At 36.9% G+C, this 12,489-nt stretch overlaps 4 protein-coding genes across 5 annotated transcripts; 3 read left to right on the forward strand and 1 right to left on the reverse strand.

Moving 5' to 3' along the window:
• Positions 1–25: 25 nt before the first annotated feature.
• On the forward strand, positions 26–4,541 carry LOC145911434 (peroxisomal acyl-coenzyme A oxidase 1-like). 2 transcript variants are annotated; one of them, XM_082998763.1, is made up of 16 exons: positions 26–304; positions 400–567; positions 693–858; positions 988–1,142; positions 1,211–1,318; positions 1,398–1,517; positions 1,644–1,759; positions 1,865–2,037; positions 2,248–2,410; positions 2,630–2,731; positions 2,807–2,895; positions 2,953–3,084; positions 3,151–3,265; positions 3,345–3,491; positions 3,795–4,001; positions 4,064–4,541. In XM_082998763.1, the coding sequence occupies exons 2-16, from the start codon at positions 450–452 to the stop codon at positions 4,145–4,147; spliced, it is 1,995 nt and encodes a 664-aa protein (XP_082854889.1). In that variant the 5' UTR covers positions 26–304; positions 400–449; the 3' UTR covers positions 4,148–4,541. The 2 variants fall into 2 exon arrangements, with proteins under 2 accessions (XP_082854889.1, XP_082854890.1); XM_082998764.1 differs by having other exon boundaries at positions 26–567.
• A 235-nt stretch (positions 4,542–4,776) lies between these two features.
• On the forward strand, positions 4,777–8,654 carry LOC145912440 (apoptosis-inducing factor 1, mitochondrial-like). The gene is made up of 12 exons (XM_082999898.1): positions 4,777–4,991; positions 5,088–5,227; positions 5,544–5,655; positions 5,728–5,840; positions 5,929–6,147; positions 6,258–6,419; positions 6,480–6,785; positions 6,884–7,024; positions 7,157–7,299; positions 7,373–7,512; positions 8,291–8,445; positions 8,515–8,654. Exons 1-12 carry the CDS (start codon positions 4,907–4,909, stop codon positions 8,593–8,595), a joined length of 1,797 nt encoding a protein of 598 aa, XP_082856024.1. The 5' UTR covers positions 4,777–4,906; the 3' UTR covers positions 8,596–8,654.
• Positions 8,655–8,906: 252 nt separating this feature from the next.
• LOC145912441 (ras-related protein Rab-9A-like) lies at positions 8,907–9,722 on the reverse strand. The gene is made up of 2 exons (XM_082999899.1): positions 9,532–9,722; positions 8,907–9,434 (listed from the first exon to the last, which is right to left on the reverse strand). The coding sequence occupies exons 1-2, from the start codon at positions 9,647–9,649 to the stop codon at positions 8,920–8,922; spliced, it is 633 nt and encodes a 210-aa protein (XP_082856025.1). The 5' UTR covers positions 9,650–9,722; the 3' UTR covers positions 8,907–8,919.
• A 645-nt stretch (positions 9,723–10,367) lies between these two features.
• LOC145910544 (uncharacterized) lies at positions 10,368–12,455 on the forward strand. Its single transcript, XM_082997702.1, has one exon. It carries the CDS (start codon positions 10,431–10,433, stop codon positions 12,018–12,020), a length of 1,590 nt encoding a protein of 529 aa, XP_082853828.1. The 5' UTR covers positions 10,368–10,430; the 3' UTR covers positions 12,021–12,455.
• Positions 12,456–12,489: the final 34 nt, after the last annotated feature.

Raw genomic sequence — 12,489 nt, forward strand, 5'->3', positions numbered from 1 at the left:
ACAATACACTGGTGGTATTGCTCAGTGGCAGCTGTGTATGTATATTCACTGAATACACTATTTGGCAATGACATAACAGATTTCAAACGTCGTTACGTAACTAAACGAGTATGAGTCCGACACTGGACATATTTTTTACGTTATTTCAAAAAATTAACATGCTACGGGCCTCAAGGCAACTTTCGTTCCTCTGCAAAGGCAAAATTTGCATCAAACCACGGTACAGAGAAAAGCATGCAACGATCGACCTATGGCCCTGAGACAAACAAAGTCGTGCGAATAAAACTGGAAACGCAAACAAATGGTTTGTATGCATAATCATCGAGCAGTAAATTGCCGCAAGCAGCCGCTTGTGTTTCTGGCTCCAGTTGCATTTTAACTGTGAATCTTGCTGTACAGGTTCGCTGTTGTTGAGGTGAGTGCGAAACTAACTGAACCAAAAGGCCAGCATGTCAATTGAAAGTCAGTTGTTGAATAAAGAACGGCGAAACGTTTCGTTTAACCTTGTTGAACTCACGAACGTGTGGGATGGCGGAAAAGATGAAACAGAGTGCAGAAGAAAAGTTGGTAAGCTTTGTGCAAAAAATAATTTGGCTGGAACAGTTGGAATTTTAATCTAGGGTATCACAACTTACCAAATATGTTTCCTATACTTCCACCTAGTAATGTGCCAAAATATATTGTGATTGCAGAAAAGATATTTACCGAAGACCCAGTGTTAAAAGGTCCTCCTCTGTGTTCTATGTCGAGGGAAGAGAGATTTGTTGAAGCTACAAGAAAATCTGTCCACATATATCGGCACCTGGTTCATAAACATGGTTTTTTACCTCAAACTAAAGAGTTTAAGCACCTACAGAGGTTAGTTTTATAAAAGTATCTGGTTTCTGTGGCAGTGTTTGATATATATTGTCTTATGTGCTAGTTTAAAATGTTACATTGTTTTACTGGTGTTTTCCATAATGTTTCGGCTCCTATTTTTATCACCAGAGCTTTTCCAACTGACTATAATTTGGGTATCCACATGGGTGTATTTGTGCCCAGTATAATGAGTTTCGGTTCTGATGAACAAGTTGCTAAGTGGCTACCTTTGGCAGTTAACTTGAATATTACTGGAACATATGCACAAACTGAACTTGGACATGGTAAGACAAAGTTCAGAAAAAATGTTTCAGTAAACATTTGCACCATTATGGTGATTATGTACTTGCAGGATCATTTTTGAGAGGACTGGAAACAGAAGCCACATATGACAAAAGGACTCAGGAATTTGTCATAAACTGTCCAAAAATATCCTCTATGAAATGGTGGCCTGGAGATTGTATGTTTTTTAAACTAACATTCTGTGAATATTTCACCAATTGTAGTAAAACATACTGCTATTTGTACTTTTTGTATAGTGGGGCATAATGTCAACCACACCTTGGTGATGGCAAATCTAATTGTAGAAGGAAAGAAATATGGAATGCATGCATTTATTGTACAAATAAGAGACTTATCCACTCACATGCCAATGCCAGGTAAACATGATCCCATTGGTTTGAAGTATAATTATATGTGTTATATTTTATCCTGTTTAAAACTTGCAGCATAAAGAAGGCTATAATAACCAAAAAATCTAAAAAGTATACCACATGTGTTTGCAGGAGTAACAGTGGGTGATATTGGCAACAAACTTGGTTTTGATGCAATTGACAATGGATTTCTATATATGAAAAATGTTAGAATACCAAGAGCCAACATGTTGTGCAAAAATTCAGAGGTAACCACGCTGTATTTAAATAATTTGGCTGTGTTTAGTAGCAATGTGGTGTATTAATATTATCAACTCTATTATTAATTTTGTATGGTGGTAATATTTTCCAAGGTGAAACCTGATGGAACATATGTGAAAAAGGCAAGTGACCGCCTAATGTATGGATCGATGATAAACCTCCGTGTCGCCCTACCAAAGGTTCAAGCAACAGACGTGCTTGCAATGGCATGCACTATTGCTGTACGTTACTCAGCTGTACGAAGGCAAGGCCAGATTAAACCAGAGTAAGAACTTATTTTTGTAATATAGCTAAAAAGTAAAAAGTGCTCAACATCAAAACTGAAAAGAATGTGTTAGTTTAATTCGCTGTGAATTGCAAAAAAGTAACACCATCCAGGACACATACAGCAACACAAAAAAGTATCTATAATTTTTCTTCAATCAAATTTTTCCTTCTCAGTTTAACATTAACTATTGATATTATCTCAACACAGTGGCAGTGAAGTGCCTGTTTTGGACTATGTGTTGCAACAACACAAACTCATACCTTTGCTTGGTACTGTGTATGCAACAAACTTTGCCGGTGTTGTAATAAAGCAAAAATATCAGGAGTTTCTGCAAAACTTGTCAAAGGGAAATCTTTCTACATTGGCGGAGGTTTGCAAATTTGTAGGCAGATATTTTTGCCCATTTGTGGATATGAAACACTTTTCTTGCATTTTTGAAAGTAACAACAGAAACGAATGTAAATGTTTAAGTATCACCAGTTAGCAAACTTTTCATGCATTTGTCTCTTTAAGCTTCTCGCAGAAACCCATGCAATTTAATATGATAAAAGTACTGTATTATAAAATTAGCCTCAACAATTTGTTATAGCTTCATGCCCTAACAGCAAGTTTTAAAGCAAGTGTGACAGAACAGTGCACAGATGGCGTGGAGATATGCAGAAGAGCATGTGGCGGTCATGGATATTCACATGTAAGCTGCATGTTGTCATAAAATATTCTAATTCAATGCAGTTATAGTTTGCCGGACTCAATGTAAATGTTTTAGGCAAGTGGATTGCCAAGACTCTTGGCAAGTGTTATACCGTCCTGCACATATGAAGGGGAAAACACAGTGCTTTATCTGCAAACTGCTAGGTAAGCATTAAGTCAGTAGAAATGGATGATATTTTTGGATAATATTTCTGCTTGCAGATATTTGGTAAAATGTGTGAATGAAAAAGCATCTGACCTTCCAGAGTCTGCTGCATTTTTAGTGAAGCCAGTTAAAAAGGTGTACGGTGACATAACTTCCACAGATGTCATTGTTAAGTGCTTTCAAAATAGGTATGTATTTTTTATTAAATATTTTTCTCAGCATGAGTCTTGGTGGTCATTCTGTTTCTTTTTTAGAGCTGCAATAGCTGTCCAAACTGGTGCTGAAAAACTTCACAAAGCTGTTTCCCAGGGCACCCCTATGCACAAGGCATGGAATGAGCATTCTGTGCAGCTGGTTGATATGGCCAAAGTAAGTTTTTTGCCTCATAACAAATAAATGTTTGGGTTTTTAACATACTTTTTATCAAGCAGCCCTTTTTGTCTTGCAGGCGTATGTGATGCAATTTATCGTCAGCGGTTATGCAGCATTCGTTAAAAACCAACAATGTTCAAATACTATTAAAGAAATCTTACAAGATCTCGGCTGTCTGTATGGACTGCATTTTATTAACAACAACACCGGTGACTTTTTGAAGGTATTCAAGAGTTCAAAAATATGAATTTTACATTTATTCTTAAAAAAAATTAAACAACAAAGTGTATATACAGACAGTGCACTTAGTTTGGACCAATTAGGTCTCATTAGTGTAGCTTAACACTGGAGTTCTGGAGTTCACCGATCATTGTGGCTGATTTTCTTCTACACATATGCGTATATGTTTTCTACCTACTACACATTTTTATCTGCTAGGTCTTCCACAATTGATTAATTTAATTTTTTGTGACAAAAGTTTTTTTTTAATTTCAATTTTGTATGCATCAATTTTCTCACATTGTAGCTTGGAATACTATCCATCCAGCAATGTGATATGGCCATGGAGGGTGAAATGGTTTTGCTTAAAAAACTTCGCCCTAATGCAGTTGGTATTGTTGATGCATTTGAATTTACTGACATCTGTCTTGAATCCTGCCTTGGTGCTTATGATGGAAATGTCTACGAAAGGCTGTTTGAAATGGCCAAATATTCACCTCTTAACAAGTCATTGGTTAGATATATTTTTATAGGATTTGAAAAACACTCTTGTGAGTACATGATCATATTCTCTAGGTCCATAAAGCTAGTTATCAACACTTGAGACCTTACTTGCTTGAAGGAAGAGACATTCTGGAAGGAGCACAGTCAAAGCTGTAATGCAATTGCCCATTCATTTTTGTTTGTTTTGCTTGTCAAATTTAAAGTATGCCTTATTACAATTTTATACATGAATGAACCTTTTTATTCCGAAAATCGTGCACTAATATGTGGGGAAGAGGTAGATGCGATTATTGCAAAAATGAAGTTTGGTGTTATTCCAGTGTTATCAATTGCTCCAGCTTGAAATCTTTCTGATTCCTTCATGCAATTGTTTTTTATTATATGGTTATAATTTTTTGCGTTGATGCAAATAAATCATAAAATCTCGGACATAAAACCGAGCATCCATCTCCAAAGAGTTGTCTTTCTGAAACGGGTCCAGCATTTTGCCTGTCATTGATAAAACGATATCAGTTACATTGTCCCTCACTGTGTTCCTCCATATCCGAATTGTTTATCCCAGTCTTTTGAAGTAAAAAAAAACAAATAACGGAACAACCCTGATTTATAATAGAAAAAGCGTACGAAAAAAAGATTAACTTTTTTGTCATATCGTCACGGACTTCTATGGTCTGACCCGGTCAAATCACTCATGCGTAGAGCACGTAGTCTTCTACTTACGAAAAACCGTCAGAAGGTCAAGAATCGAATAAAGATGTATTCGGAATTTTATTTGTGTATCGTTGTTTTTTAGACCAATATTGATAAAAGCCATTTAACGATTCTTTAATGACAGTTAGTAAAGTTAAGTTATAACCTGCCTTTATATTTTTCCCATGCGACACGTTATTGTCAAGTGAACGTGTGTTTCGAAAAATGATTCAAACGGGAAAATTGTTTTCTTCTGTCTCACTACGAAGATTTGCGTTATACAATCAAAGAAAAGCTAACCAATGTTTAGGTGAGTTTAAAAAAAATATTCAATTAACAATTAAGTGTGCCAGTGCTGCTTTAGTTGAATGTTATTTTTTTAAGATAAGCAAAGATATTTTTTTAGTTTTGCGATGTGGAAACCAAACACAATTCACACAAAATGCATTAATCCATATTCGGTCGAAAGCAACAATGCAAATGGACAAATCTGGACATATTGGCTCAAGTGTTTGCATCATAGGAGGATTTTTGTTTCTTGGCATGGTAAATATCCTCTATACCAGGGGTTCTTAACCTGGGGTCCATGAACCCACAAAGGGTCGAGAAAATGCATGAAGGGGTTTTGCTGTCCACAAATAAAACGAAAATAAAATTATTCAGAAAATCCACGTATTTTCCTCTGTCCATAAAGTTTCGCTGTCCACAAATTTTAATTTTTCGACATTTGCAATGTGTTTCTTGCAAAGGGGTCCATAGCTTTTCAAAGAATGTTTTAGGGGTTTGTGATTTAAAAAAGGTTAAGAAACACTGCTCTATGCCCTTGTTCAGCAGACTATGCAAAACTATCATTTTTTTGCAGGGCGTTTATAAAACACTTACAGGCCGAAAAGCGCATGCAAAGGCAGCTGAAATACACAAAGATGACACATCAGTTGTTCAAGAGCAAATAAATGAATCAGAGGAGGACAAAGGTGGGATATTTCAAATTATCTGTTCTCTTTACTTGCATTACGAAAACATCTTGTTCACTATTTTTGTTTCAGAAACTGTCGTCATTTCAGAGTTTCCTGCAGAAGTGCAATATTTGTTGATAGGTGGAGGCACAGCATCATATGCTGCAATGCGTGCTATAAGAAAACATGATGTTAATGCAAAGGTATTAAACACGTAATTTGTATATATCTTTATCTGGTACAACACATATTTTTCCTGTTTGTTGAGTAAATTCAATGTCTCTGTTTTAGATTCTTATTATAAGTGATGACACTGAAAAGCCGTATATGAGGCCCCCTCTGTCCAAGGAGTTATGGTACAGTGATGACAAGGAGGCTGCCAAACAGTTTCAGTTCAAACAGTGGAATGGCAAATGGAGAGATATATACTTTGAAAATCCTGATTTCTACTGCAAGCCAAGTGAACTTGCTGATAAGTCAAATGGTGTTGCACTTGCACTTAACAAAAAGGTGAGCTCGAAAGATATTGTTTTTTGAAGTGTGCTCCAAATGTGTTCTACTCTATGATGTGCATTTTGTAAAACTTGCCCAATTTGTTGTCAATGACTATCTTAACTCAGGTAGTCAAATTGAATCCCTCTGATAACATAGCAGTACTTGAAGATGGGACTGAAATCAAATATCACAAGTGTCTAATAGCCACTGGGGGTAGGCCTCGAAATCTTGCAAGTGTAAAAGGTGCTGGGGAAGATGTGACACAAAAGACAACCCTGTACAGAAGGGTAAATGACTCACAAATTATACAGAAGGCATGTTTGGTAACTTGTTTCTTCTTTAAACAGGCCAGCGACTTTTTAGAGCTTGATGAAAAGACAGATTCCATAAAGTCGGTAACAGTTATTGGTGGTGGCTTTATGGGCAGTGAAATTGCCTGTGCTCTTGGACATAAGGGTGCGATTCAGGGATTTGAAGTAAACCAGCTTTTCCCCGAAAAGGGAAACATGGGCCTTGTACTTCCGGAGTACTTGACCAAATGGACCACAGAGAAAGTTAGAAGGGAGGGAGTAAATGTTGTCACTGAGGCCTTAGTCAAAGATGTCAGCATGGATAATGAACGCATCAAATTATCACTTAGCAATGGGGAAGAGGTAAATGATAGATGTTTATGTTTTGAATTGCATATAATATAAGATAACATAATATAAAAATAGACCACCTGAATATTTCGAATGATGCAATTTTTTAGATGCACACTGATCATATAGTGGTGGCTGTAGGTCTAGATATTGATACAGGCCTTGCTGACTCAGCTGGGATTGAAGTTGATGAAAAACATGGAGGATACAGAGTAAATGCTGAACTGCAAGCAAGATCAAATATATGGGTTGTAAGTGTAATTTTTTATAAATATCCTACAATCTAGTCTACAAAACTACAGTTTCTACTACATTGATTGTCGATTTAATCCATATGTGCAGCATGTATTTTTTTATATATTTTTTTTCATGGTCTGACACAGGCAGGAGATGCAGCCTGCTTTTATGATGTAAAGCTGGGGAGACGGAGAGTAGAACATCATGATCATGCGGTTGTCAGTGGAAGGTTGGCTGGAGAAAACATGGCCGGAGCACAAAAACATTATTTCCATCAATCTATGTTCTGGTAATGAGAATACTAACTAACTGCACAATTCATGAAAACAAATTTTTTGATGAACAAATTGAATATTTGCTAGGTCTGACCTTGGTCCTGATGTAGGCTATGAGGCTATCGGATTAGTTGATTCACGCTTACCCACTGTAGGAGTGTTTGCAAAGGCAACTGAAAAGGATACACCTCGTGCTGCTGAAGAGGAAGGACTGCGTGGTACAGATGGTATGTTAATTGTAGTGTTATCATGGAAATTTTAAAAGGCTTAAATAATTTTTTTCCTCATAAAACTGAAATCCAAACAAGTGGATCACAACCTTTTTGCACTTGTGGATTGGTAGTAAAGTTTCAAAACAAATTAAAACAGCCCAAAAATTTTGTTAAACTTAAGCTGAAGTAATAAAAAGAACATATGCATAGGAAAAAAATTATACATTTAGCGACTGGTGAAAAACTTACACCAGCAGTTGAAATACTCTAATCTAAACTAAAGATGGTCCTTCTGATAAATATAATGCACACACAAAAACTCCAGTACTACAAACTGTTAGGTGCAACCATCAGCATTCTTCCTAACTGTAACAAAGCACAAGTCAACAAGTCCTTTGTTGAATTGGGTATGTTTTGTATTGCATTGATTATAGATGCCAAAAAGAAAAGAAAACATAATTATAGTTGGAACAAATACTTTTTGTGGTCATTTAATGACCTCATGTCCAATACATGTTTTTTAAAGTCTAAATATATATAATACAATTTCTCTTGCTACCAGTTAAAAAAAAAGCGTACCTTTTGTATAATGGTTATAAGCACTTTAATATGCATCTATGCATGCTAGATCAGTACAGAAACACTCAAAATCAAACACACACAGCTTTTTCCTTAATAACTGTGCCTTACTATTTTCCCTTTGTTCAGCAAGCATTTGAGTGACTGCAACATTCGCCTAGTTTGTTACTTATGTATTTTCTTTTTGCATAGACATTTGTATGATATATTTTAGGAGAATCTGTGACTGAAGCCGCTGAGGTTACCCCAGCTGCTGGCACTGCTATTAGTGATGACTTTGGCAAAGGGGTGGTCTTTTATCTACGTGACAAAGCAGTGGTGGGCATTTTGCTTTGGAATGTTTTCGGTCGCATGCCCATTGCCAGAAAGGTACTGAACTAGTTGGTGTTGACCCTTAGGATAAGATTTCATTAAACCCTTCTCACACCTTTTTTCCAGATCCTTCGTGATAATCAGTCATATGAAGATTACAGTGAGCTCGCTAAGCTTTTTAAAATTCACAGCGTTGAGTTGGATTAATACAAAATGAACATTCCTGTTATGGTTACCGTTTTGCAAGATACTAGTGTAAACCACACAAGTTCAACGAAAATCATGAGTTTTCTTTTTAAAAATGTGAACTCGTGCTTTCATTTGTATGCTAAAGGTGCCTTGCTTATGACTCTGTAATTTAAAATATAAGTTATCAAAGGTCTTAAATTGTGTGTGAATTTGATGAACATTTACCCCACAGTTAAGAGCAGTCCTGCTGTAGCGTATATATGGGTTATTACTGAACATGAATAATAACATAACACTGGGTATGTAAAAATGGCGCAGTACATAAATTTATGTGAAATTGAATTAAGTGCAACAATCTGGTTTATTTGCAGGGCGGGGTTGCAGATTCACACTTGGGGTGTCTGAAGTTAAGTTACTTATACTGGCTTCACCTCTGTGTAGTTGTGTAGTTACAGTTTTTCTTATTGCAGTCATGAAACACTGGTGCACGTTAGTGGCATCCTTAGCACTGGCCTCGATATGAGGGTAGCCACCATTTCCACGGCACCAGTTTTCAACCTCAGTTCTGTTAACCTCCTTTTCATTGGCATCAATGTCAACTTTGTTTCCCAGTACAATAAACGGAAACTTATCATCATGTTCGTCAAGGTCAGCATAGTAAACAAACTCATTCTTCCACATTTCTAGGTTGTGGAAGCTCTGAGCATCATTAACTGCATATGTTAGGATGCAACAGTCTGCTCCTCTGTAAAATGGAGTTCTTAGGCTTTTGAATCGCTCCTGTCCAGCTGTGTCCCAAATCTGGAGGGTGTACTGTCTTTTATCCACCTCCATATTCTTCGTGAGAAACTCAACCCCTTTGTTTCAAGATATATTATGATACAAAACAGAATATGCAATAAAATTTTGACAATTACATCTTTCACAAAAAAATAAAATACAGTCGAATCTTACCTATCGTGTGGTATGACTGACCATCAAACTCCCCAGTAATAAATCTGTTCATAACTGAACTTTTTCCAACTCCCCCATCTCCAATCAGAACAATTTTTAAAACTCTTGGTTGACTCATGGTTGAAGTAACTTGTCATACGGCACAATTTATTTAGATTAACACATCACAAAAATCTAAATAATGAACTTAAGCCACTAAATACAAAGAATTGCTGATTTAATATAAAGACCACTGGCATTCTGGCAACGTCTACAACATAAGGGCTAAAGACCACTATTCTAAATCATACGATATAGGTTTCTTTGTTGACTTGCACCACTGCACACAAACATTCTTGTTCAAGGTTGCAAAAGATTCTGTAGTCGGAACCGTCAACGTCAACACAACAAATACATTTTTTCGTGCAAAACAAAAGTACCTGCAAAACAATCTGCACGACAAAGTTGAAATTTTACAAGAAACAATTGTATAATTTTAGGCAATAATTTTTGCCTGGTATATTTGTTTGGATTGATCGGAACTACAAAATAATATAAATACATTAAAACTAGTATAAATACAATAAAAAAAAAATAATCATTATCGGATGACATAATCGTATACAGACGAAAGCGGTGTGGCCGAAAAGTCAAAAAGGGAATCTCTACGTCATATGATTAACAAGTTTATCATTATATTTTAGTGGATAACGGCATTTGTTGCAGAAATGCTGATATGTTAGAGCAGTTTTGAGGATTTCATAAATAGTTACGGTAGTTTGCTGAAATGTAGACTTGTTATTTCTATATTATAACTCGGCTTCTTTTCTGCATTTTAAATTAAACGCCATAGACGTAAATAGGAGATAATTTAACGACTTTCTGGTTGTTTTTGTAGTCACCCGACTACATAATAACTCATGATGTCTAACAAACGCAAGCAAGAAGAAAGGCACTTGCAAACTCTAAAAAAGATTCAACAAATTGACTGCAACAAAAAGTGTTTTGAATGTGATCAAAGAGGACCGACTTACGTTGATGTAACGATTGGATCATTTGTTTGTACATCATGTGGCGGCATTCTACGTGGACTAAACCCTCCCCATCGTGTAAAATCCGTTTCAATGGCTACCTTTTCAACCACAGAAATTGCTTTTATTGAAACAAGAGGCAATGAATACTGCAAAAACATATACCTCGGCAAATATGATGAGCGTTCAAAGGCAAAGCCAGAATCAAGAAGCGATCACACAAAGTTAAAATACTTTATGGAACAAAAGTATGAGCAGAAGAAATGGTACATTCCACCAGAGGAAGCAAATAAACCTCTAAACACGGTTGTAGATGAAATGAAAAAGGCAAATGAAATTAAACCGCTCTCATCTCTACTTGGACAGAACCATGCCAAAATTCAGGTAGAGAAAAAGTCACCCCCACAGCAATCAAAGCCAAAAGTCGATAACATTCTGGGGGACTTGAACTCATCAAATGCATTTGGTTCAGCTTCCCAGAATTCCTCAAATTCTGGGTTTGCAGATTTTGGAAATGCCTTTTCGAGTGCGACTCCCAAGTCTTCTAGTACAGATGCTTTCGGAGATTTTACTTCTGGTCATCCGGCAAGTGCACATTCAGCACAACCTCCTGCTGGTTTTGGTAACTTCAATGTAATGTCTACGACTGGAGTTTCTCAGCCTCAGCAGGCAAAGCCACAAGATAAGTATGCAGATTTGGCTGACCTGTTTAGTGTACCAGAAAATGTTTCAGCAACCACTTCAGATTTCGGGTGGTCTTCGACATATAGTAGTAGTCAACATTCGAGCGGTGCAAATCCATCTTCTCAGATAAACTCTGTGTTTGGTATGTCCCCGCAATCTACAGCAGCCTTTACAAACACACCACAGCAGCCTACGATGGCTATGTTCTCAAGTATGCAGCAACCACAGCAAAGTATGCAGCAACCACAGCAACAGGTTGGGATGTTTAGCAATGCTCAACAACAGCCTGCGTTCGGAGGCATGCAACAAAACCAAGCACCCTTTGGAGGCATGCAACAAAACACAGGAGCATTTGGGGGAGCACAACAAGCCGGTTTTCCCCAGCAGGTATCCAATTATGGCGGGATGCAGCAATCAGCTGGAGCATTTACATCAACACAACAAAACACTCAAATGTTTGGAGCAGGCAACATTGCAACAGCTGGTTATGTACAACAGCCTCATTCCGGCTTTTTAATGCAACAACAGACAATGCCCTCCTATGGAAATACACAGAATGTGGCTCCTAGTCCATCAAATCCTTTTATGCAAACAGCTGGACAGGCAAGCCAAGCTCATGTGTCAAGTGCTGGTAATCCTTTCATGACACAACAAGCACAACAGGCACAACAACAACAACAACAAAGCTGGGCAAACCAGCAAGTGCAGAAACCTTTCCAAGGACAATCATCTGTAACTAATCCCTTTATGGCTGCTCAGGCTCAACCCCAACAGGCCACTAATCCCTTCTTTTAGCATTGAACTTGTCTTGTACAATAGAATAATAATGATAAATATATATATATAGATGTATTCTCATTGCCGCTTTGTACACAAATATATAAACAACAGTTTATCATTTACATGTTGTAATGCGTCCCAACTCTGTACTATACAACCAAACACTACTTAAGACTACTTTGGTTTAGTGCTGATTAAGTAGGGTAATAAATAGTGTGACAATGCCAATCTAACGTTACAATCATGTCAAATCACATTTAAATATCCTTAAAACTTGTCTTTTGCATTTATTTCTTCAAGTGTGATCCTTTCCCTATCAGTCCTAATAGTTGTTTTTTGTCTCTTTGTGAGCACATTTGAATTGCTCAAGAGTCGTGCATGTGGAGCTCCAAATTTTACAGAACATTCGGCAGTGCAATTTGATGTTGAGTCATAAAAAAAATACAGCCCCATAAGAAATTGTACTTTATTAATGAGTAAGGTT

The sequence above is a fragment of the Ascidia mentula genome, chromosome 8 (genome assembly GCF_947561715.1).
Source record: "Ascidia mentula chromosome 8, kaAscMent1.1, whole genome shotgun sequence".
Classification (NCBI taxonomy): Eukaryota; Metazoa; Chordata; class Ascidiacea; order Phlebobranchia; family Ascidiidae; genus Ascidia; species Ascidia mentula.